A 26,100-nucleotide genomic window follows, 5' to 3' on the forward strand; every position below is an offset into this window, starting at 1 on the left:
AAACCTAAAGTTCTCAAACCGGTAACTTTAATTGCATTCATATTATCAAAAAAAATTAAAACGCTACGACACAGTCAAGTTCTTCTCAATGCGATTTAGAATTTTTAATAATTTTGATATAAATATCAGGGGAGTAAAATTGTCCTGCGCAAAATAGTTTTTAACTATGTTACGCGTGTATAAGACAGAGACAACACATGCGGGTATAGCGTACTCTTAAGTATCTATAAGTATCATATAATATACATATGAATTGAAATTTGAGCCAGCAGTTTTGAATTATTTAGCGTCACCTATGTCCACGGAGTATATTGTATATGTTAATAGGTTATTAAGTTTGTCAATTTTGAAGTTGTAGGTTAAGATGATATAGATAAGTATATAAGTACATTAAATATTAACCTATAGGTACTAAATTTTAATATAGTATGTATGACTAAATACTGACTATATTTGCATTTAACATATTACAATTATTACATATACCTAAGTAATATTATTACAAACGAAAAAATAATAATTCATAATAATTAAAAAATATATAACTAACATATTTGATTACAGATAATTATTATTTAGTTCGAAATATTGGATGGTAATTAAGTTCTTGTAGTTCAATATTATTATTATCAATTTTTATTGCTTTCCGCTGATTAGTTGTTTCGAAATGCACTTGTATAGTTTCATGCTTTTTCCAATTATTAGCATTACGGAAATGTCGCGAAAACGATCTAAACATCTGAAAGAAATGTAAAAAGAATTATAGTTGTGTCTTTGTACTATAATATATATCTGTGTCCTTCATTTTGAACACATTATTGTCTAATAATTAATATTAATAAGAATGAGAATCGATGTATTAAGTATATTTTTAGTACCTACCTATATTATTATATGAATTTCATTATTGAATAGTAATTAACATATAATGACTTAATTTAATTACAAATATAAATTGAAAAAAAACATGGTACCTACATTATAATTTATAATCATAAACTAATTACGAATACACTAATTAAGTAAGTAACTAAGTACTAAAGCCGTTTTTTTCAACCGCGGTGTGCCTCGGCACATTGGTGTGCCGTGAGCACCACTCTTGAAGAGTGCCTCGAAAAATTTATTAATAGTTGTATTATTATGTATTTGTATATGTATATATAGGTATATATATATCAAATATGCTTCACATATTATATGGATTGGTGTGCTGCGAAAATTTTGTAGGAGATGAAGTGTGCCGCATGGTTAAAAAAGTTGAAAACTACTGTACTAAAGCGTATTACCAACTATACTAATAAAGGCTGTACTAGGAAAAAAAATTTTGTTGGGGAGGAGATAATGAAATATTATTAAATAAAAACTGATTTTAAATTAATATTAAATTACATAATTTGATTCAAGGATTTTAACCCTTAACCCACATCCCCATTAGTTACCAACTTGCCGACTAGTGAAGTGTGTAATAATAACATTGTTATTATAAATTTGAAAGCATAATAAAATAAATAATCAACTCTTATATTGCACTTTAAAAAATAATTCGCTGTATGTATGCTATATACACCCATGAATCACTATAATAGTTATAACTCTTTATTAACTATTATATCCAACATAAAAATTCAAATTCTTATTTCAATTGTATATCTATCTGACTATGTGTATCTAAATGTATAATAAATAATATTAATAATAAGAAAAGAATATAATAGGCAATTTATATTAATAAAAATAGGTTTTAAAAATCGTTGTTTTTAGTACGATCTATTTTAAAAATATTTCATAGATTTTTGTAGTTTTATAAAAAAAAAAAAATTAAAAAAATACTTTTCATAAACTATTAACCATGTTAAATTATTATCTATAAAAACCTTTACTTTTTTCAAAATTTCAAAAATCAATTAATTTAGGTACCTACTAATATATATTTCAAATTAAATATGTAGTAGCTCGTATTTACTATCGTTACAAAAATTAAGTTATGTAGATATTAAAATTATATTAATCCTACTACTTACGCATAACTAATTTTTCATATATGTTTTCAGAAAATCATAAAGTTTATTTTGGATTAAATTTTAAACCATATTATCATGATATTATAATATTATTACTTATTAGTATTAAATACTTAGTAATACAATAATGTATTTATCATGACAAAAATATTAGTTAGATAAAATTTAGACCTAATCAACAATAGAATAATAATATCATTATAAATAATTATACCAAATTATCCTTCAATGATTAATGACATTTCCAACTGACTGCATGTTAGCTGTATGTACCTTTGAACAACAACCAAATGTTGCAAAGCATAAAATCATGATGTGTGGAAAAGCTAACATCATCCAATAAATAAAAAAATTTATCGGTCGTGAAAAATCGCCAAATATGTATTTAAATAAATTGCTAACTGGAAGCAAAAGTATTATAATGGCCAACCCTTGAAAAAGTAAAAATGTAAAACCAATCCATGTTACTTTTTCACAGTGTTCCAGTATTTCCTAAAATAACAATTATTATAATTAATATTTACCTAACTTTTGTTTTGTTTTTAATGATATTTAAATTTAATACCTTTTAATTAAACCTTTCAAAAAATTTATATAAACTTCTATAGGTAGGTATTAATAGTTCACTACATAATAGCTATAATATAGTTATAAGAATTTTTTAAGTGTCTATGCCTATTATATTTGATAGTTTCTACTTTTTTAGACTCAAACTAAGTCTTAACTTATTAAAAAAAAAGATATATTAAAATATGTACCTTTTAAACATAGGATATATTTTTTAAAATCAAAAAATTCAAAAAATAGTAATAATATTATATTATGCTCCCTATAGTGACTATTTAGTATTAAGTAATAATTTAGCAATTGTTTTTTAATGTTATTATAAAACTCTTACAGTCTCACACTTAAAAATCAATTAATCTACAAAAAGTAATAAATATCTACATATCAGCAAGTTACCAGATTTTCAACATTATATCTATTTTACATAATCAAGGTGATATATTTTACGTAAGACCCTTATGATAAGTGTTTCACATTAAATGGATCACTCTGTATACATATATTTTATAAGTTGTTAATCTATAACCTATAACCTTATTTACAATAAAATAATCTTAAACAAATATTTTTTTTTTTTTTTGAAAAATTGTTATAACTATCTCTATAGGTATTAAATACATTACCTACATTTTATAAAAATGCGCTCATAAAATATTTACTATATAAAAAATAAAATAAAAAATAATTCAAACTGTAAAATAATGTTATTTTGATAATTTATATTATATTAAATTATTATCTTGACACGACAAATATTATGTTTAATACCTAAATTATAATTTGAATGCATAAATAAATTTTGCACACTTACCACTTGCACGTACAAACATTTAATGATTGTAATAATCATAATAACGGGGAGCGTAGAAATTACTTCCACTATCCAAGCACACGTGAAATACCATGGGTCTAAGAAACTGTCACCCAAAATGACGATACACACAAAATATTGAAATGTTCCAAGTAACAGCCAACCAAGTGGTATTCCAATTAAATACGACAAAGGCATAGTGAATTGTTTGCTATACCACACGCTAAATTGCTATACAGTAGAAATCCATGTAATAGTATAATTATTTATTTTTCAGTAATATTATACATATAGTAAGATAAGATTATATGAAAATATTAATATAATCAGTAAGCTGTATTAAATAAACTATTATATATATATGTAGATGTTACGGCGAGCAAATTGGGAATTTCGGGCATTATTTACAATATTCAATTAATTTGGCAAAAATAAAAATGATAATTATTTTATTGACATTATTTTTTACAATGTTTGGAATATATGGAAGTATGCGGAGTATATGCCCAGAATCATGTGGACAATGCAAATTGAATATTCGAATCAATTTATATATTTTTTATAAAAATCTCCTAATATTATGGAAATTTTCCAATTTGCATGGCCAATGACAGCTGCACGTATATGATTTGACTATGTGTGTAAAACAAGGAAGTGTATTTGAAAAAATTATGTGATTAATAATAACGATTAGGTATAAGAATAAATAAAAATAAATAATTAATGGTTATTTTGTCTATTAGGTAGGTATAAGTATTGTATGTGTAATCAAATTTAATATTTTAAGTTCATTGCTTATTTTAATAGTCATAAGCATAATGCATATTATATAACACTAAGAGTGATACATATAAAAATAAAACTAGGCATGCTAATAATAATATTTTTAATTTGTTTTATGTATTGCCATAAAATACTGTTCTATTTTATTTATGTTTTTGAAATTTCGTTAAAATAATTTAAATATCTTCATTTTATCTATTCTTGTCATTTTTATTATGATATTTTGTATTATTTTTGGTCGATGTAGACTTTTTACTATAGGTACGTATGAACACTAAATTCGGGCGTAGTACACAGTTGTTCAAGTTTTCTAGAAACATAATTTATAGGTATACCATGTATGAGTAATATTATATTATTACCTATTCAATTATTGAATACTGATTTCTCCTCAAACGATTTTTTTCGATATTTTATTGTAATTCAAAAACAAATAACCGTGAATACTTGAACATTTCATATTTATTTTTTCTATACATCATGATAAAATTTTCAAAATATTTTTACTCTTTTTAACTTATTAATATTTAATAGGCATACGCATAAGCAATACTTAATTTTTTCAATTATATTTTCAATAAAATATAATAAATGCAATATACTTTCCGTAAAAATGTAATCAACCTAAAATAGTCGAATAAATTACTTTTTAATAGCTGCAATATCAAAAAACATAATTTGGTGATATATTAGACTGAAGATCTATATCTCCGCCCAGAATCGATTTTCGTTTACAATGATAGGCATAGGTACCTACATTGAATTCAAATATAATACGTCCATAGCAATGATCTATTCACATCATGTACTGTTCAGCAGAGCAGTACTTACATTTCCAGCTAACCTAACCATTTTTTTTTTAGTTTTTGTTCTATAAAAGTTAATAAAAACAATTATGCTTAATCAAAATCCTGAAAAATGTAATACAAAATTATTTTGTATTTAAAAATGTATAAAATTATTAGTACTCAAACTTCAAGTTTGAAAATTTAATACGAGGTTTCATATTTAAGTTTTCATTATAAAAATTGTAACTTATAAATATATTGTTATAGCATAAATATTGTTTATAAGCATCTGTAATTTAAATTTCGACAAACTAGCTATATTCATATGTAAAATAACGATTATTTTCAAACGGTTTTAGATTTTTTAATGTAATTTAAAGAGTATCAACTATCAATACTAGAAAATTGAAATAAACCGCTATAACTTAAATTATTAAATCCAGTGAAGTTTTAAAAATATTTAGACTTAATTTAAATTATTTATATTTTTTTAGGCATTTACGAGTTTTGATTAAAAAATTTTTTTATAAGATATTGATAAAAAATTCTAGGTTTGGCTAAAAACTTGAAAATGTGTTACAAAATCCCACATAAGTGAAAATAAAAGAATACTTAATACTTTTAGACTTTATTTTAATTCAAGAATATATTTATAAAAATATTAAAATCATTTTTATATAAATGTTAGAACTTCAAATTCATTAAAATCACAACAATTTGCAAATTATTTTATACTTGAAAATATAAAAAATATTCAATATTTATAACTTAGATTTGATAAGATTTATTACAAGAATTCTTTAGGTGGTTTATACTGAAACCAAAAAATCTTAAAAATATATAAATACACTTAATACAGTTTTTTTTATTTTTATAAACTGGATTATTAAACTACTATACTACCAGTAGTCAGTACTACCTAATAGTAAAATGAATCACAATGAATGATTATACATTTATAATATTATAATTAATAATAATTTATCTTTTAATTCTAATTTAACATATTTATATAGCTATTAGCCAATTCAGTAATTTACTTAATACTCATCATTACTCAATATTCATTCAATAAGTCAACTTCAATTATATAGGCGAACAGAAGTTTGGTTCCCTTCTATTAATCCAAATTTTTTTACTCAAATAATATCCATTCTTTTGTATGATTGTATTAAAAAATCCCAACATAATAAATAATAACTAAAAAATAAAATAAAATAATAATTTACACATTAATATTTACTAGTTATTTATTTTATTAATTTAAAAGCTATATTGCTTTAAAATCTAAACTATACAATTAAAATTATAAGTTATCTAGAAACATTTAAATTAAATTAGTTTTAATATTTATTTTATACACAAATATACTTTAACTTTTAAGTAATTATAATCATCACAATAATTCAGTACAAATTTAGTATTGAAGTATATATCATTAAAAATGTAAATACGATTTATGGTTTGTGTGAATACTCTATTATAATAATTATGGTAGGTATTATATGTTTTTAGTACTTAACTTAATGTTGAGTGTATAAGTAATAAGTATACATAATGTAGGTACCTTAATTTTTAAAACGCTTTTATTTATTAGATACATCAGTTAAAAACCTTGGCATGGTATTTATTTTATTACTTTGCAAATTTTTACATAATCATATTTTTGTATTAGTATTTATTTTAGTAACCATTATCCATTAACTAGAAAAATATATCTGCAATATTACGATATCACTTACGTATATCATTCCTCGATTGGCCGTCATGCTTCTCAATAAAACATTTTCTTCTATTCGTAGAGGAACTGATGGACATTCACTCATTTCCACATCTGTAGCTACGGGGTCACCCTCTCTATATGTCGTGGTACTACGACATCGGTTAACATTTATTGTCGATGGTTTTGGTTTACCGGTCGTCGACAAATCATCTTTTAAGTGATTTTTGATTACTGACATTTTAAATTGAACACATTTTTGGAAACAAATGATTGATAGTTGCCAATACCTATAAATACATAATATTATATGTATTTATATTAATATTTAAATACATTATACCAATTATTATATAATATATTTTGTTTAATGCATTTATTTTTGCAATATTTTGTATTTTTATTATACGATATATATTATAAAAATATTTACCACGTCTTAAATTTTTAATTTACACATATACCTACAAAATATTATTTGTTACATTTTTTTTAGGTATACCTATAATAATAACTATATGTCTATATTATTTTGTTTTCACAAGTAAAATGAAAATACGCATTTTACTTGAATAAAAATGAATTATAGAAATAGTTAAAGATGATTCTTGTTTGTTTAACCATGATGCCATGATAGTATATATTCTTTTTACGATTTAATCACGAGTACAATTTAAAACAAAATGTCTAAATACATTTAATAAGTAAGTATAATATTTAGGTATATTTTAAATACTTATATAATATATAATATACAAACATTATTAAATTAAACTAATTATGAAATTATAATCTATTAACAAACAAAATTTCATTCATCAGTACGAATTGATCATTATACCTACTAAAGTTTTAGCTGTTCAGTAATTACCTGAGTATAATTTGAAACTGCTATTGTACGGATTGAGGTTTGTGTACAAAACAGATTACAGACCATTGAAAATATATAATAGTGTGACTGGACCAACAATTGACATCTACATCAACTGCAATATATCTACATAGTGACAGCATATTGTCCATTAAGCTGTATAATACGTGACACCAAAATATCAAAATACCTATATTATTATTATGACATTTTGAATAATCTATTTATTGTTTTTATACATTAAGCAATCTGATTAAAACTTGCTTATATAATTATAAATTTTTGTATCTAAAATAAACAATACGAGAACTATAATAGGTAATAATATACTAATGTTTTACTAGTAGATGTCAACTTTATCTAACTATTATACAATAGCACTTATACACAATACAAAGGTCCCTTATAAATTATTATATGATACTTAAATAATGCATTCATTAATTTTAACTTACTATTACCTATATCAAACTCTATTATGTGTTTATATATATTATATGTACCTATATATTTTATTTTTTTTAACGTTCATTATCGCATTATCAATAGCGCAAATCGCAAAGATGCTAAAGGTGAAGTCACAAAAAAAAATATAAATATTTCATATTATATAAACGAGAAAAAAAATATATTAAGTAGGAGGGGTTTTAGTATCCAAACTCCCTCCAACTTGGCTATATACACAACTTAAAATATTAGTAATATTCATAAATTATTCTAAGGTCTAAGATTATTATAGGACAGTCAACATTACAATATTATATAGTATATTACATTATATTATGATCTGATATATTATATTCTTTTAATATCGTGAATACTATAACATTTTTGAGTATTTTCTTTTTGAAAAATTTAAGTCACTACATAGTTACGTCTACGTAAATATTTTATTATATTACTTCATCATATTACTATCATTATTTAGATTATTGATTTTATAATAAAATGGTTTCTCTTATTCGTTTTAAATTTTATTATTTTAGTGTCAACTATCAGTCATTGTTTTTTGAATCTGTAAAAATGTATTTCGATGTTCATAACTTCAAGGATGGTCTCTGGAAGCAAATAATATCTAGTTAATATTTTTGGTATTAGTGGGTATCTATAGGCGGAAGAAAAAAATAATTTTGTAATATATGTGTAAATTTGAATAATTTTGAATTTTTTTAGTTTAATTCATAGAAATTTAAGATATTCCAGTATTTTTTTATTTTTATTTAGAATCAAGAACAAAATATCTTATAGTATAATAGGTACTTACAAGGTTTTCGTATAAATTATTTAATATTAATCTATAATAGAGGTATTTAATTAATATAATATAATATATTTTAAGTTTGTTCGTGTGGTGCAGTTTTGCCCTGCAAGTTTTGCTTGTTACATACATATATAAATATATAATAGCAAATAGAAAATTAATCACCTTTATATTATATATTTATATTTATAGACGATTTGTAATAATGAGAATTCTTAATTAAAATTATTTAAAAATAATTCTTAGTTATTTTGGAGTGTATGTTAAAATGTAAAAAAATTGAAATTTCAATCAAAAATAATAATAGCCCAATCTTCGGTTGTTTTTTCACTTCGACATTTTATACACGCATATTCTACCTGGTTATTTTCATTTTTCACTGGTGGCGTCTGGTGCAAGATATTTCTCACGATCATGATGCTTTCAGATAGATATGAAAATAATCATATCTGTTACGACTTTGTATCTATATACAGATTGATTAGTGCCGCAACTATTAACTCTGAGGCCCGTGTGCAAAATTTATTTGGAGGCCCCAAATTAATATTATTGTTTTTATATTATTACGGCAATTAATCAGTACTTTTTTAGTATTTTAACTTGTATGGAATAATTTCTGTTATTATACGTACATTATACTTATTAGACAAGAAGTTTACCCTACATTATATAATTTGATTATATTACTATATTATTAATTTGAAACTTTTTTTGAACCAGAACCAATTTAAATAATGTTATGTCTAGATTAAGCACATGCACGATATTTTGTAGACTTTATAATATATAGTATTTATAATTAATAATTAAACAAAATAAATTAACTAATAATATAAAAAAAACATTCCTATTTAATTTTCATTTAGTCATTTTAGCAAAATATAATAGGTAATTAATAAATCACAAGTAGTTTCATAAAATATAAGTTAGTAGTTAAAAATTAAAACATTATAAACAAAAGTAGTTATTAGATTATATTAAATTTAAATTATTTCAAAATTTTTTTTTTCTGGCTTTTACGTTTGAAAAGTCTGTTATTATTTTATCAATATTGAGTTCGGCGTTCCGTTTACTTTCAATATTCAAAACACTTATATTTTTTAGTCGATCTTAACTAGAAGAATTTCGAAGATAATTTTTTATTAATTTTGGCTTTGAAAAGCTGCGTTCTGCAGACGCGAATGTTATTGGTAGAGTTAAAAATATAAGACATGCTGATAATATTATATCTGGATAACTTAAAGACAAATCCATTTCAATAATAAATACACATAGATCTTTAATAGTTTTTAGATTTTGAGATAGAATTCTTGTTTTTATGCACACAATTTGCCGCGTGAAATCTGAATTTATATCATCTTTATAAAATTGAATGAAATCATAAGAAGATTTAATTAGGGAAGACTTATCATTGTAAAAAATTGATTTTGGGCTTAAAAATGTAAAACGATCAGAAACACATTTCATTCCATTAAACGGTTCTTTGAATTTAAATATTATACAATATTATACCAGCATTTTCACTTTGATTTATAATATGAGGTATTTGTCCTTGTATTGATCCACAATTTTCAGATTTCAGAAACATCACAACCTAAAATAAGTTCTTAAAATTCTAAACTGTGATTTATCTTGTGAATTAAAACCCATATTATTTTTTTAAAATTCAATCAAATAATATACATGTTTACGCATATAATATACTAATATCTAGGGCTGGGATAGTGGGATTTATATGTAATAAAAAATCAAGAATTTGTACATATATATACAGTTAAAATTGCCAAAATATGTAATAAGAAAAATTAAAAATTATATTAACGTGTACAATTAAAATAAAATTCTAAATAATTTTTAAAATATATAATAAATTATTTTTATTTCTAATCAATTTAGTTTTAAAAATATAAAATATAAAGATATTTTCATAACCACGCAAACGCAAGTATACTGACACTGTTGAAAATTCGTAAATATATTTTGTCATTAATGTATAGTTATCGAACAGAAACAAATAAGATAAACTATAATCAAGTTATTAATATTTAACTAATACTTTCATATAGTTATTTCACATATTCATTATACACTTTACGGACTTATTAAAAAATGCATGATCTCTCATTAAATGATTTTCTTTTTTTTTGTAACCAAACTGAATAACAGTAGACACTTAAAATTTCACCAAATGTTTATATTATCATTTCTTACAATGTGCTATATTTTTTTTTTTTAAATATTTTGACTCTACCAACTTTTTTTAGTTATATCTAATCTATATAATATACAAATGTGAAAATGGAAATCTTAGTCAATTATCTGCGTTTTCTAAAAACTACTCATCCGATATCTTGATTTTTTTTTTTTTTGATAAATAAAGAGAACAATAGAACATTATGGAGCTAGTTTCAAGCCTATTTCTAATTTAATAAGTGAATAAAAAATCGAGTTATTAATTATTTAAATAATCGACAAATACGCACATAAAGATATTTTTTCCATCCTTATTACTAATTATTAGAAATTAGTTTTTTTAGTGAATAGTTGATGTACCTACCTAGTATTATACTAGTAGTATAATAGTACAAAACTTTTTTGTTGTTTCGGGTTCACACTATTGAAACTTTTTAAGTCGTTGGTTTTTAGTCCAGAATAAAAAAGAAATCAAATTTGTGTCGTTTAACAAAAAATAAATAAAATAAAAATAATTTTAAAAAAATGATGCTGTTAAATGGTCAAAAATACCAAATCAGAAAACTAAAAATATTATTTATCCACACGCGTTACGCTAAATGTTAACATTAGGTTACCAAATTTAACACGAATGCATTTTGTACGGCCGTACGGGCAACATACAAAGTCAAAGTGTATAGCCGTATAGTTACAGCATAGACTTATAATATAGTTGAATATGAAATACCGGCCCTATGAGGTACAGCCGTACAGGGATAGCTAGTTTTTCTATAAATGTCGATAAGACGATAACACATTTTTCACCAGGTCAAAAAGCTTGAGTATTTAATACAAGGTTACTCATAACTTCATAAGTCATAAGTTGTTATTATATATAACTATTTAAAAGTATTTAAGACGCATCGGCAAGATTTTTTTTCTATATAACCATTTTAAGTTTATTTGTTCACAAAACATTATCAAAACATTCAAAACCACGAAAATTTGCAAATTATTTAAAAAGTATAGATATTAGATAGTAAAAAAATTATAAATTGTTCGATTCTTATTATAGTCGCCACTAAATTTGCTTCTTTAGATAACTGATACAACAAATAGGTAACTTATCTGTGTATTATACTATTATGAAATAATTGAAATATAAAGGCTGGAAAAATTTCAAAATATCACTTCAACTTGTTTTTGGTATTGGACATTTTCGATTTTTATAATATTAGGTGGCTACTTATATTAATATATTTTCAAAAATAAAATTTTAAAATAATATTGCTTATACTAAAAATTATGGATCTTGTGAAAATATAAATATTTGCCTGCTAAAAATCAATTATAATCACGATTTGAAGACAAATATTGAAATATGTAACAGATACCTACCTATTATACGAACACGACCTTTGACACAGTGGTGTTAACCATAATAAAACCTCTGATACAAAATTACTTATATAGTTAAGTATATTATATTATCATATATTCATTTTTTACTCTAAGGTGAATATATATATCCAACTTGTTTTACTCCGATCTATTGAACTTAATATAGAGTTTAATGCTCCGATCTCGCTATCACGACCGGCTGATAGTGTTATCATTTTATTCGCAAAAGATAAAAACAGTTTGAAAAATATATATAAGATTTAAGAACAACTGAGTCTGACAAGCAACAAGCAAGCAACAATCGCCACTGAATTGTTGTTTGTAGGTAAAGGCAATAGTATAAGCTACACACTACCTCGATCAATTGTCGATTCATTATGTGTGGAAAGTGGTCCATTCAGCTCCTCTAAAACATCACTATGTGTACCTTCAGTAGCATTACATTTATACTTTTTTTTGCCATTCTCAAATTTGATGGATTACACTCCACCGACACAACAATTTGGGGACCTGGTCTCAATCCATTAATTGTTTTGCCAGCTCGTTACTTTTACGTTCAGTATGATCAGGAAATGTAAGTCATATTGCACAAAATCTTATTTAAGTTTAATACCAACCTACATCTAGTCATAACACAACAAATTAAATATTTATCAAATTCTGTAATTATATTGGCTGTACAATGCAAAAGGGAAATAATTAACAAAAATTGGATTAGGTACTTTAGAGGAATGGTTTCCTCACAAAACTATACTAATTTATCTCAAATTATATTTTTATCATATACATATCATATCTATAATTTTGTCTAAAACTTAAATAGTAAGCTCAAAACATATATGAATCTGTTTAATATTATGAATTAATTTGCAGAAAAAGTATCCCTTGTTTTATTAAATTAAATATATAATATTATGATTTAAAATATAACGATTTTTGATTTTGAATTATTTTTTTCTCTCAATATTATTGAGATTATCATCAACATTTAAGCTATATATGCCTTTGAGGTAGATTTTAATCAAATTAAATTTTTAGTATTGAAATATTTGATTGTAGTTTCGAGAGCAACTATACTAAGGATATGTTCATTCATTATATAATTTCAAATAATATTTCATGCTTAAAATATAGTATATACCTATATAATATAATATTATTGCTATTAAAAATGTTTCAGATTTAATATTGCAGACTTTAATGTTTTAATAAGTGGTAAAACAAAAAATGGTAATAATTGTCGCATTTGGACAAATATCTTAGATAGAAAAGACGCATCATTTATAGTCCGATATAAATTGTATGAAGTTTGCTATGAATTCAGAATATTAGTGGAAAATAAAAAAACATTAAAAAAGTACTGGAATCATTTTGAACAAGGTAATTTAAATTTAATATTGTATACCGATATCTAACTTGAGTTTTTTTATATCAAATATTGATGTGTATCTACTGGTTTATTAGTTAGGTTATATACAGTGACTGATTTAAGGGTTCAAATAAAGTCGGGGAAGCCATAACAAGGGCCTTATAAAAAAATAATCAGTAATAAAATTACACTCATTTTACAAAATCGCTTGCTTCAATCACGAGAAATAATGAATAACCAATATTCATTTAAAAAACAGTCATATAAAAAATTTATAAAATTAAGTTATTTTATTATTACAGATTACGGATTACATTCAAATCAGTCAAAAAAATGTCATAAAATTATTTTATTATAAATATTAAATTATGTTTGGCAATACACTTTTTGTACATCACTTAAAATGTTTAATAAAATTGTATCTTGCCTGTTAATAGATCGGTACCATGTCTCAATTAAATGACGTGGCGACATTTCAGTTGATGTTCCATGCATTTTTCATAGGATTTTAGTTATTAATACTCCCCATGAATATGTGATACATCGTATAGTGCAGATTTCTCGAATTTCACCTGTAGCCAATCTTTTTTTCCTAATGTAAACATCTTTGTTTCACCATGACATTTGTGGCACAAATTTGCAGTGGTGTATATAGAAATTAATTTTAGGGGGGATTAAAAAAAAATTTCCATTCTTAAATTCCAATTAATCATACTATCAAAATCAATGCCCGTCTATATATTCCAGGGGGGGGGGGGTTGAACCCCTAAAATCTCCTTATATACGCCACTGTAAATTAGTTTCGTTATTTTGTGGTTATAGTTTTGGTAGGTCACATACTAAACGAATACCAAAAATTATAGTTGAGAACCTCTACGAGCTTAAGCCTTGGAAAACATGTTAATGAGATCGTTCATATCAATGTGTTATGCTGCTTCAAACAACATTGAAAGTAAGGCTAATTTTTTAATCTTCTTAGTACACTCATAGCTCTTTCAGTACTCACACTTTCAATAGGTAATGTTGATAATATTTTTAAAGAGTTTCCATTAGGGGCAACACATTAGACAATAAATGTTAAATAACTCAATAGAATATCTGTACTTTCTGATTCTTTTGAATCTAAGAGATTAGTACACTGTAGCGTTGATTATATTATAATTATTATAAATAATATTGTTTGATCAATCGTAGTGGGTAGAATATATAATAACTGTGATTTACATATATAAGTTATTACTTTATTAGTTCAATTTTTTCTACTTTTGAAGAATTCCTATATATTTAAATTATTTTATTATTAAAACAATGGAAAATTAAATTCTTGTTTGCAATATACATTTTCAGTCAAAATTTAAAATCAACTTTATAATTTAGGTGGGCCTCAGTACACAATTTAGGAGGGGGCCCAGTCAGCATTTTCCGATTAAATAACTGTTAAATCCACCACTAGTTAGCTAATTATTGGCAAGTACCTTTATGAATAAAGTAAATTATAAAATGTAATACAACTTATTTTCTTGGAATTTAAGAATTCAAAAAATTATAAGTATAATTTAAAAATCATTATTATACAGGTAAACGAAAATTTATAAAGATGTCACTGGACTTTTATCATGACACAATTTTTATTTTAATCCCACAAGGCCACAACAAACCCATTTTTTTTAATTTTAAAAATTGTAAATTTTCTTTTTAATAAAAATGATTTATTTATTTAAAATATATTTTAATTAAATACTGTAATGTTCAAACGTATAGTATCTTAAATTTTGAAAACATAAATACTTCTAATAATATTGTGATATAATGCAGGACCAATTTATCCAGACGAATGTGACTGCTCAAAAGTATCAATTGATACATGGCTATCAAATACTAAATGCAGAACTAATATTGAACAAATTAATAATGATCTCAATCAATTTAAGAATGTAAATTTTAAAACTGTATTTGGGAAAATGGCTAAATTTTATAGTCAACACCCACATAGCACAAGTGTTTGTCATTATGTTGTCAAGAATAATTTAGTAAGTATTTTTTAGAATGTAGAATTAATGAAATTAAATTATAAGATAAAATAAAATAAATGTATTAGGTGCCTATTTATACCTTTATAAATTTAATTTTCAGATATTCCGAAAATGCTATGGAGAATATACAGGATTTAAGATGTTCATGGATAATTTATTACTGTCATTAAATCGAAAGGTAAAATTATTTTCTTTATTTAAATAAATGTGTTTTATAATTTCAAATAAATATTAATCATGGTAATAAACTTATTCTTAATTAATTTAAAGCATATTATAATGTATACATTTGTCGTTTAGCTACATATAGCAAGTAATAGTATTACATTATTTTTATAACTCAAAAGTAACTATTTAATATGATTATACTTTTAAAATTTTTAAATATACAAAACTATAAATAACATTAAATTACAACATTTAAAACAGATAAATTATACATATAAACATTTTTGTTTGTCATACATAGTAATTTGTGTTCAAAATTGTCATTTATTCATTGGTGCGAATATCCTCACTCATATTAAAAGGTATTGTAATAAAGCACTTAAAAGAAGCTCTGTATTAAATTTTAGAAACATTAGTTTTATCATTGGTAAACTATTTAATCATTTTAAACTGCCTTATTAAAGATTATCGTAAAAATGCTAAATGTCAGTTTATTTATGCATTGTCTACAAGGCTACAATCATTGTGGACAATTTAATTAAAAATGATTTTTTGTTTACAGAATTGATAGAAATGTAATTTGTATTTGTTTAACTATGTTTTTTTATAAAATAATTAACATAGTTACTTTTGTGTTTTTTCAATAAATAAATAACAAAGTTACCTTGATATCACTTGAAAAAGTAATCATATTACTACCCAACACTGTATTCAAGATAACTTAGTACTATTATATATAGATGCTTTCAAATTTTCCCCAAAATAAATAATAATTTAAATATTTTATAGTTGCCTTTCTAGTTGAAATTAATTATCTTTTGAAATAAATTATTTATAGGTATTTTTACCAGATCTGGAGTTTTTTGTGAATTTGGGAGACTGGCCTTTATCATCACCTAAAGAACTATTTCCTTTATTTTCTTGGTGTGGATCAAATTATTCTGTTGATATTGTGATGCCTACATATGATATTACAGAATCAGCACTTGAAAATATGGGAAGGTAACCTTGTTTTTAATCTTTCTTTTTTTTTTTACATTTTTTTATTAATTTATTTGTTAACACTTAAATGTATGTTTTGTTCTTTCTAGGGTAACCTTAGATATGTTGTCAGTACAAGGCAACATCGAAAAACCATGGTCACAAAAAATTGAAAAAGGTTTTTGGATGGGCCGTGATTCTAGCAAACATCGGTTGAATCTCATTGAACTCAGTAAAAGCAATCCAGACATTCTCAATGCTTCGATAACAAACTTTTTCTTTTACAAAGAATTGAAAGAAAAATATGGTCCAGGAAAGAAGCCTATTTCTTTCTTTAAATTCTTCGATGTATTATTACAATTACTTATATTATATTTAACTATTTAAAAATTCTAATTATATCATTGATTTATTTTATTTTTTTTTAGTACAAATACCTATTAAATATTGATGGTACTGTAGCTGCTTATCGGTTTCCATATCTATTAGTGGGTGATTCATTGGTTTTCAAACAAGAATCTGAGTACTATGAACATTTTTATAGTGAACTGATACCATGGGTTCATTATGTGCCAATAAAAAGACATTTAGATGATTTGCTAGGTCTGATAGATATTATGATGAGCGATGATAAGACTGCAAGAAAAATATCATTAAACGGCCAAAAATATGCAAGAGAACACTTAGCACCTCATAACATATTGGGATATTACTTACTATTATTTCAAGTAAGTTTAAAATAACATGTTATCAAACATGACTAACAAATTGACATTCAGCAAAACCAATGATGTATGTATTTAGTTTAAATATTAGAGTGAATTGATTTATTATCAAACTCTAGGGTAAGAAAAAAAGACACGTAAACACAGATAATGTTCATACCTTTAATTTTAGTTATAAACCAACACACAATACATCATTAGTTCCGCTAGTAAATTACTGTCATATGGTTGTAAAAAAAAAACATCTTTTAAGGGTCTAATGTCTTCTTTTACATTTGGAATAATAATTTTGAGTGAGTATACTTTCTAATCCTTGTCAATGTTAATCCAACAGTACAATGGTCCCTTAAGTGTTGTATTAACAAGACTACTTTATTTGGTATATTATGGCAACATAGTAATCACACAAATTATACTGAACATTGTGATAGTGTAATATTAATCAAGAAATATATCAACATAACTATCTAAGAATTTTACATTGCATTATATTTTGTTATTTAAGTTTAAATTGAACATTATTTTAGTTAATTATGAAATAATTATATTAATAATTTTTTTGATTAGAAATAATATTATTATTTTATCAATTATAATTATATTTTGCATGGATTTTAGTTATAAATATATTCTTTTTTACTTTCTAGAATTATAGCAAATTTTTGACCTCAGTAGAAGTTCGCCCCAATATGGATGAAGTGATAAGTACTCCCAACAGTCATAACCAAATACCCTGTCAATGTGAACCTGAACCTTCCATGATAAATATTAAGACAGAACTTTAATAACCATAATTGACGATTAATTCCTTTACAGTAAAAAATAATTAATGTTTAAATATTTAATTTTATTTTAAAATAACATTTGGAAATAAATTTAATTTTCCTTAACATATTACTAAATCTATACCAGATAACCATATAAGTAATTTAAATGTTTGTTAATACTTAATTGATACTGAGTGTATGTAATACAATTTATAATTTTAATATTTATCTCAATTTATTAATAACCAGACTCCTATTTTTTATTGTATTGAATCTCATTAAGTGTTTTTTTTATTCTTGCCTACTTGTTGAGTCAGTTTATTATAGTTTATAAGGAATTATTAAAGATTTATTATTTTTTTATTTTTATTTTATATTGTGTATTATATTATACTAAACTATACAGCATTAAGTATTATGTTTTTTGTTAATTTATGAACCTATACTTATTTAAAAACTACAATTTTAATTTCATTGTTTACAATTAATGATTTAATTTTATATTCTTGCCAACTTCATTAGTTAATTTATAAAAAAAATGATGGTACTTTACTTTTATTAATTCTATACATGACTATTTTTTACCATATTATACTATATTATTATTGTATTACCAAGACTGGGCATTAAAGAGTTAAAAAATTAGTTGAGTTATTTTTAATTAGATTGCCTAATGAGTTACCATTTCTGTTTTAATTAATAACAACCTTTTGAGTTAATTTTTTCTTAAAAAGTTAATAATTAATTAAAAAATTGTATAGCTATGTCAAGTTATTTTTTTCTCAAAATATACCTATATATTTTGTTTTATAAAAAGGAATATTATATTATTTATTTAATGTAAATAAAAATGTTTAGTGTTAAATGTGAATATAAATATAATGTCATACTATTAACTTCCATAGAAAATAACAGTATCTCACACGACACATATTAATTAATGTGTTATTAATTTTAAATTTTTTATCAATTGTATAACTAGATAACCCAGTTTGACTTTATATTATTTATATGAAAATAAACAGCCTTAAATTTAAATGTACCAATTGGCAATACTGATTCTATGTGTATTATGTGTTGACCCGTATTATGATCTTATGCCTGTGCTGCCTATCCAAAGGTTATTTCCCAGTGACTACGGTGAACTAATGTGGCACTAGGTGTACTTGACCTGATTTTGGTTAAAACTCTATAGTTTTCAATTTATATTTTGGAAATAGGTACACACTACATATTTTACGAACAATTAATTGTACATAGCTAAATAATAAATCGAAACATTTTTGATATTATCAATTGATTATAACTATCCTGACTAAATTTGAATTAAACCATTAGCCATCAACATCAGCATATCAGACAATAAAAAAACCGCATAATAATAAATAAATAAATTAAATGCATACCAGTAGACACACAACACACATAATATTAAGTAAAGAGTTAATAATATGGAAGTCGAAAATACATAAAAGTGTAAAAAAATAAATTAATTCTATTTAATTCTAAAAGTGTTTATAATTTAACTAGCAGCCTGTGTAACTCGCTCTAAGTGAGTACCCTAGGTTAAAGATATAACTATTAACTTGGGAGACACTCTAGTAAAAAATCTAGTAATCTCAAGTTTAATTTTGTGATAAGTTGGGTGATGACAATGTTTGCGACGTTGGTATCACTGATTTGGTGCCTTAATACCTTAGTGGTATTGTTTTGAATATGTAAAATTTCTATGAAAGCCTAGTTTTTACAAGCTTATATAAAGTTTAAATTTTAAATTTTGAAAATTATTTTGTAGTTAAATTCATAAAAAAAATCCTTTTTATATCCAAAATTTAAAAATGTAATACAAGATTCTACATGTATAAATGTTTTATTATCTACAATAAAAAAAAAAATATTCCGGAAATTTTTAATGAACATTTTAAGTTTAAGTTTTTCATCATTGGATATTTACTCGTAAATTAATTATTTCTCATCAAACAATTGTTGATATTTTGTTAAAATTCAAACAAAAAATAATAATAAATGACTTGACTTTATGCAAAATATTTATATATCATTTTCTATACACAGTAAAATTTTAAAAGTATTTCAAGAATAATTCTTAAAAAAGAAAAAGTACACAAACGCATACAATCAATCAATAAAAAAAAATATTAAATTTATTTTGTAGTTTACATTGTGATTGACAATTTAGATTATTTTGAATAATAACTAAAGTTGTTAACAATATAAGTTTAAAAACAATATTTATAAAATAAAAAATAAATAATGAATATTAAACTAATAGTCAAAGCTTTCAATAATTATTATAATTGCGCAAACAACAATTTTGCATGAAATCCTCTACTTAATATTTATATTTTGTATGCTTATAAGTTTAAAACTATTTATTTATTTATATATATATTAATGTGCTTGGTGTCCCATAAAACAGCTAATAGTTTATGTATCAAAATAAGAATTGATTTAAAAAATGTTGTATGATGTATTATTATTTTTTTTTTTTGAATCACAAAACTTAACTAATAAAATTTGTGAATTTAAATAAGAATTTGACATGAATAATTTTATTATAGGACAAAGTAAAATATTTAAAACAGAATTTAGTAAATTTTCTAACACATTATATTACTACTCCAAGTAGGGAAGACATATTTCACTGATCAATGTGTCATCAATCAAACAAGTAGTCTTAATTCTTGTCAATGAATAGATTTCCATCATCAATTTAGTATAATTGTAACATACGTTTCATCAAATTAATCAAGTATATACAATAAAAATATGGTAAGAATTTAATGTTATATCAGCATTGAAATTGTATTATAATATTAGTTAATCTTCTATTAAACTTGTGATTAAAAACAAACATTAAAAAAAAACCATACATTTTAAATTAGTTTAACAAATATTCAATGAATGAATTAGTTGTAGCTGACATACTAGCTCGGCCAGAGATATTTTTATCATTGTTAATACCAAACACATTTGATCCAATTATTTCAATATCATGTTTTGGCTTACAAGTGTATTCAAATGGCACATATTCTATATTCCCGTTCGACCAACCCTAAAAATTTATAAATATATTAAGATAATTATAGACTTAAAATATAATATTTTATATTCATACATACAATTGTTAATAAAGACCCTTTTTCGTAAGTTGGTTGGAATGCGATTGTAGAAGGTTCTTCATCAAGCCGCCCTTGAATAATACAACTAAAACATCGATGATCAACGATTTATTCACAATATGTAATAACACCAAAATTAGAGACTTACAATGGAATACAATCTACAACAGCTTCACTTATAGCAGTTTGGAATACAACTAGAGTCCCACTATTTTTAAAAGTTATTGCTAAACGTTGAGCATTCTGATCCCAGCACATGTCAGAAAGTGTTCCACCAATTCTATAGAATAAGCAAACATAGGAAGTAAAGTTATTATTAAGTTACAAGCATATTTTGAACAAAAAGCTAATGTCTCTATTATATATAATTCTTAATTAACAGTATGTCCTACTGATATATATATATATATATATATATATACATAAGCAATAATTTTTATAAAATATTCACTATTTCATATTCAATAAAATAATTGTTATTAAATTAATGACACAACATCTAGCTAATAAATATTTTTTGATTGAATTAAAACAGTAACCTAATGAGCCAAAATCAAACATTGTCAGATAATCGAGTAGGTGACTACTGACTATAATATAGGTGTTAAACTAGATCTCATTACCCAATGATTGATCATTACATAACAAAAACTATTCTGAGCGGAGACCTAACCTTTAAATAGTATAATTTATTTATATTAACATAATTATTAATTTTCTATTATATTCTAAGATATTTTTAACCCGTCAGTAGGCGTGTTAGTTTTTGTAACACGCGCTCACTCCTCTAATTTTTACTATTAAATGTGGTTATTCTAACTGTAAATGAGAATTTCGGTATAATTAGGATCACTATGATTATTTATAATAAAAAATTCATATACATAGGCACATAACAGTTACAGTAATTTATTCCAAATCTGATTTTGCTTCTGAACCCTATTGATGGGATTTACATAATATAGTACATATAGCATGGCACTCACTTTGAGCATTTTAATCGATTGTCATTTCAACACAAGACTTTGGATTGGGTTATATTATTTATAGAAAAATTCACTGGTATGATAACATAAGGTATAAATAGATATCAACAATAAAAGAATTAAATTAAAGCCAATAGTGGCGAAAATAGAAATCGAGTGAGCACAGCACTCATACGCGACTACTGACGGGTTAAAATGTTGTTAGAACAACTTATGAAGAACATTAGATTACATTTTCAAGTTTTATAATTAGAAAAAATTTTACCAGAATAAATCAAAAAATCAAAGAGTAATAAAATTTTAAATGTTTATGAATAGCTTAAAAAGAGGCAAAGTATTATTAAAATGATATTGTGTCTTCTAGAAAATACTAACATCAAAATATGACAATATTCACTAAAGTATGGTTCAAAAACCAATGATAATATTCCTATTCTACCAAATGGTATATTCTTTTTATTAACATGTATATTATATCATACATTATTAAACTTGAACATACTCTATATATATATATTAAATTGCCATTATCAATTGTTTACTCATATTTTTAGAAAAACACTGTTTAGTAAAATAGCATAACAAATTGGAGAATATGGCTATTTTAGATTGATCCCTTTAATAATGTTATAAATAATTTATACTATAATAAAACATAATAAAAACTCTAGTTTTACATGTATTATATTAATTGAAATATTAAACAAATAATTAATTTATTACTCACACTTTATCATTTATACATTCACTTTTGATATCAATTATAGGCCATGCAACTTTTTTGTAATTCCTTGATCCATTGAACACATCTGATTTTCGAAAGTCAATAGCATTTATAATAGAGCATGAATCAGTTGCAAATAATAAAACTGAACTGCAAGGTGACCAACATGCACATTGTACTCTAGATCGGCTATTCAAAGACCACTTATCTGAAGTCCAGTTATCAGTGGACCAAATTCTTTAAAAAAAAATAAAAATTTTAATGGAAAAATTTTAATTAAATTAACCAGCATTACCTAAATGTTTCATTAGTTGAACAGGAAAAAACTTTAGTATTATCAGGCGACCAATGTACAAAGTTTAATGTGTCAGAACTAATTCTACGTAATGGTACACAGGTTTCTAAAGGATAGTTCCAAATATACATTGTCTTAGAAGTCACTGCGCTGGATATTAAAAGATCACCCTAAATAAAAATGTAAAATTATATGTTTTTCCACTACTTTTTTAAAAGAACTATACAAATATGCAATGACTAGAACTATGTAACAAAACTTTTAAATAAATATAAAATTTATTTATTGTTTATCAAAACATTTCGCTAATCTAAAACGCAGATGAATAGTTCCTAATGGTTACATTATGGTATATAATAGTTTATGTAGAAATTACCATTTTATTCCATGATAATCCAGTAATATATCTATGATCATCTCTGATAAATTTGCAAACATTATTTACTGTTGGTCTTACGTGTATGTTGCTAAACTCAATTGTCCAGATGAAAATTCCCTTTTCACATCCAACTGCTAAAGTACCAATACTTAGCGGTCTAAAATAAAAAAAGTCAACAATTAAATGCTAATAAATAAATAAAAAATGTTCATAAATACCTCCAAGCTAATGATAAAATGGCTCTTTGAGATTTACATTTTATTTTTGCTTCAGAACCTTTTCGATTGTATACATAAATAATATCATGGGAAGAAACAATAGCAAGTTTAGTTATCTGTGGGTGCCATGACATACAACGCACTACACTAGATGACCATAATTTTGTTCTACTTATATCTGTTAACACCAAATTTTCAGGGCCCTAAAATAATTATACAGAATTTAAAAATAACTAAATTAATGTTTAAGTTACAAAATAATAAGATTTCACATATTTATTAAAAAAAAAACCTTAATAACAAAGAAATTGTAATTTTATTTATATCTTAAAGTAAAAAAAAAAAATCAGTATTCATTTTGTAATTTTTTTTCTTAGATATTTAATGATAATAGTATCTGAATATTTATATTATATTCTGCGATAATTACAATTATTTTGAAAAATATTTATGCATTTATGTTTATATATTTATTTCAATAAAAGTTTCTATAAAATTAGGGAAGAATTAGGAACTACTTATATTTTATATAATTTATTTAATTGTTGTATTAGTTGTAATAATAATTATAATTATCAAATAAATTTTAAAAATGTGATAAGACTTAAAAGGAAGTTTTTCAGTATTTGTAGAATAAAAGTTTAGTATTTATATAATATGTTACCTTCAAACTTGCACGAGGAGAAAATTTCATAAATAGTCCTAACGGATATAAAAGAACTGATAGATTACTTGAATTTCTTTTAAAATATTTTGTTAGTTCATCACAAGCAGTCCAGAAATTTTCCTCGGCACTACACAAAACAACAAATCAGATATTAAAAATACATCATATTTTCTATTATCAAAAATAGCTAATAAAATACTTGAAAACTTAAAATGTGTTAATAATATTATACTTACAATTTACTTAAAATTTGTTGTAATGTTGTTAGTCCTGAAGTTGGTAAAAATAAAGGTTCAGGATTTTGATCTCCTTTCAATTGCACCACAATATTTGGGTAACCAATTGTCTATAATATAGAAGTTGATTAATGTTTATCAAACGTAAATTGAATAAATAATAACTTATTCAATTTTCCTTTTTTTTTTCAGTACTTTGGCTTTCAACAAGGATGTCATTAGCAGTACAATTCAAGAAAAACAATACCAACTTTCATCAGAAATGGTTAAATTTATAAAACAACTTAAAACTATAAAAAAAAAAAATGAATTAATATACCAACCTCAGGTTTTACTTTTTTAATAACAAATGGCACGGAAGCGTTCTTATCCGTGAGACTGTAATCCCGTAGTTCAGGAAAATCTCTTAGAGAACACATATTAATTGTACCTTTTTACCACGTCAAATTAATTATAAAGATTTTTATATTAAATCCACGGACTAAGATACCGGCTATTAACCGTTAACTAATAACGCGCACTGACAAACTTACAGTATAATATAATATGATTTTCGTTATCAAAATTCAAAACACCGGAAAATTATTTTGTACACCGAACGCTATGAATAACAATAAAAATGCAAATAAAAATTATTTGTAATAGCCAAAAATTTGAGTTAACCACGGCGTTATGTTTTCTATGACTACAGCAGTTGTGGTTAAAACATTTTCTACTGTGCGTCAGTTGTAGTCTATACTGTTTAAACTCGTCAAGTCGTAACGATCATGATATTACAAACGAGGTATGTTAGCGGCTTATCACAAGAATACGAATTGTATCATTTGTGTGCACGTGATAAGATAGTACTATCGTTGCACGATTGTCTCGTTTTAACGCATCGGCGTCAGTGCCCGCGAAACGATAGCTATATTAATAATTAATACATGGGTCATCAAATGGCGGCCCGCGAACACATTTTATCCGGCCCGACCGGCCCGCAGACAAAGAATAAATAGCATAAATTACGATTTACGG

General features: G+C 24.1%; 3 protein-coding genes across 4 annotated transcripts; 1 reads left to right on the plus strand and 2 right to left on the minus strand.

The window, feature by feature from the left end:
• Window positions 1-429: 429 nt before the first annotated feature.
• LOC132927702 (uncharacterized) lies at window positions 430-7,963 on the minus strand. Of its 2 annotated transcripts, XM_060992293.1 has the most exons (5): window positions 7,562-7,948; window positions 6,713-6,980; window positions 3,400-3,630; window positions 2,236-2,513; window positions 430-739 (listed from the first exon to the last, which is right to left on the minus strand). In XM_060992293.1, exons 2-4 carry the CDS (start codon window positions 6,929-6,931, stop codon window positions 2,247-2,249), a joined length of 717 nt encoding a protein of 238 aa, XP_060848276.1. In that variant the 5' UTR covers window positions 6,932-6,980; window positions 7,562-7,948; the 3' UTR covers window positions 430-739; window positions 2,236-2,246. The 2 variants fall into 2 exon arrangements, with proteins under 2 accessions (XP_060848276.1, XP_060848277.1); XM_060992294.1 differs by lacking the exon at window positions 2,236-2,513 and having other exon boundaries at window positions 7,562-7,963.
• Window positions 7,964-12,616: 4,653 nt separating this feature from the next.
• Window positions 12,617-19,083, plus strand: LOC132927217 (protein O-glucosyltransferase 2-like). Its single transcript, XM_060991706.1, has 8 exons — window positions 12,617-12,969; window positions 13,576-13,775; window positions 15,580-15,794; window positions 15,898-15,975; window positions 16,804-16,967; window positions 17,057-17,294; window positions 17,375-17,674; window positions 18,319-19,083. The coding sequence occupies exons 1-8, from the start codon at window positions 12,815-12,817 to the stop codon at window positions 18,454-18,456; spliced, it is 1,488 nt and encodes a 495-aa protein (XP_060847689.1). The 5' UTR covers window positions 12,617-12,814; the 3' UTR covers window positions 18,457-19,083.
• A 1,897-nt stretch (window positions 19,084-20,980) lies between these two features.
• Window positions 20,981-25,873, minus strand: LOC132927312 (aladin-like). Its single transcript, XM_060991823.1, has 10 exons — window positions 25,407-25,873; window positions 25,084-25,193; window positions 24,845-24,974; window positions 24,181-24,383; window positions 23,960-24,119; window positions 23,584-23,753; window positions 23,292-23,525; window positions 21,727-21,858; window positions 21,579-21,663; window positions 20,981-21,511 (listed from the first exon to the last, which is right to left on the minus strand). Exons 1-10 carry the CDS (start codon window positions 25,500-25,502, stop codon window positions 21,338-21,340), a joined length of 1,494 nt encoding a protein of 497 aa, XP_060847806.1. The 5' UTR covers window positions 25,503-25,873; the 3' UTR covers window positions 20,981-21,337.
• Window positions 25,874-26,100: the final 227 nt, after the last annotated feature.

The sequence above is a fragment of the Rhopalosiphum padi genome, chromosome 3, assembly GCF_020882245.1.
Source record: "Rhopalosiphum padi isolate XX-2018 chromosome 3, ASM2088224v1, whole genome shotgun sequence".
Taxonomy (NCBI): Eukaryota; Metazoa; Arthropoda; class Insecta; order Hemiptera; family Aphididae; genus Rhopalosiphum; species Rhopalosiphum padi.

Bases quoted from the DNA above. Each gene is read 5' to 3' on its own strand.
- LOC132927702 (XM_060992293.1), bottom strand. From the start codon at position 6,931: ATGTCAGTAATCAAAAATCACTTAAAAGATGATTTGTCGACGACCGGT. The intron at 3,631-6,712 runs GTAAGTGATATC...TCTACTGTATAG, and splicing joins CCAATCGAGGAATGATATAC to CAATTTAGCGTGTGGTATAG. The intron at 2,514-3,399 runs GTAAGTGTGCAA...TTGTTATTTTAG, and splicing joins AATGTTTGTACGTGCAAGTG to GAAATACTGGAACACTGTGA.
- LOC132927217 (XM_060991706.1), top strand. From the start codon at position 12,815: ATGTGTACCTTCAGTAGCATTACATTTATACTTTTTTTTGCCATTCTC. The intron at 12,970-13,575 runs GTAAGTCATATT...AAAATGTTTCAG, and splicing joins GTTCAGTATGATCAGGAAAT to ATTTAATATTGCAGACTTTA. The intron at 13,776-15,579 runs GTAATTTAAATT...GATATAATGCAG, and splicing joins CTGGAATCATTTTGAACAAG to GACCAATTTATCCAGACGAA.
- LOC132927312 (XM_060991823.1), bottom strand. From the start codon at position 25,502: ATGTGTTCTCTAAGAGATTTTCCTGAACTACGGGATTACAGTCTCACG. The intron at 24,975-25,083 runs GTAAGTATAATA...TGTTTTGTGTAG, and splicing joins CAACAAATTTTAAGTAAATT to TGCCGAGGAAAATTTCTGGA. The intron at 21,664-21,726 runs GTAAGTCTCTAA...TCGATGTTTTAG, and splicing joins GTTGTAGATTGTATTCCATT to TTGTATTATTCAAGGGCGGC.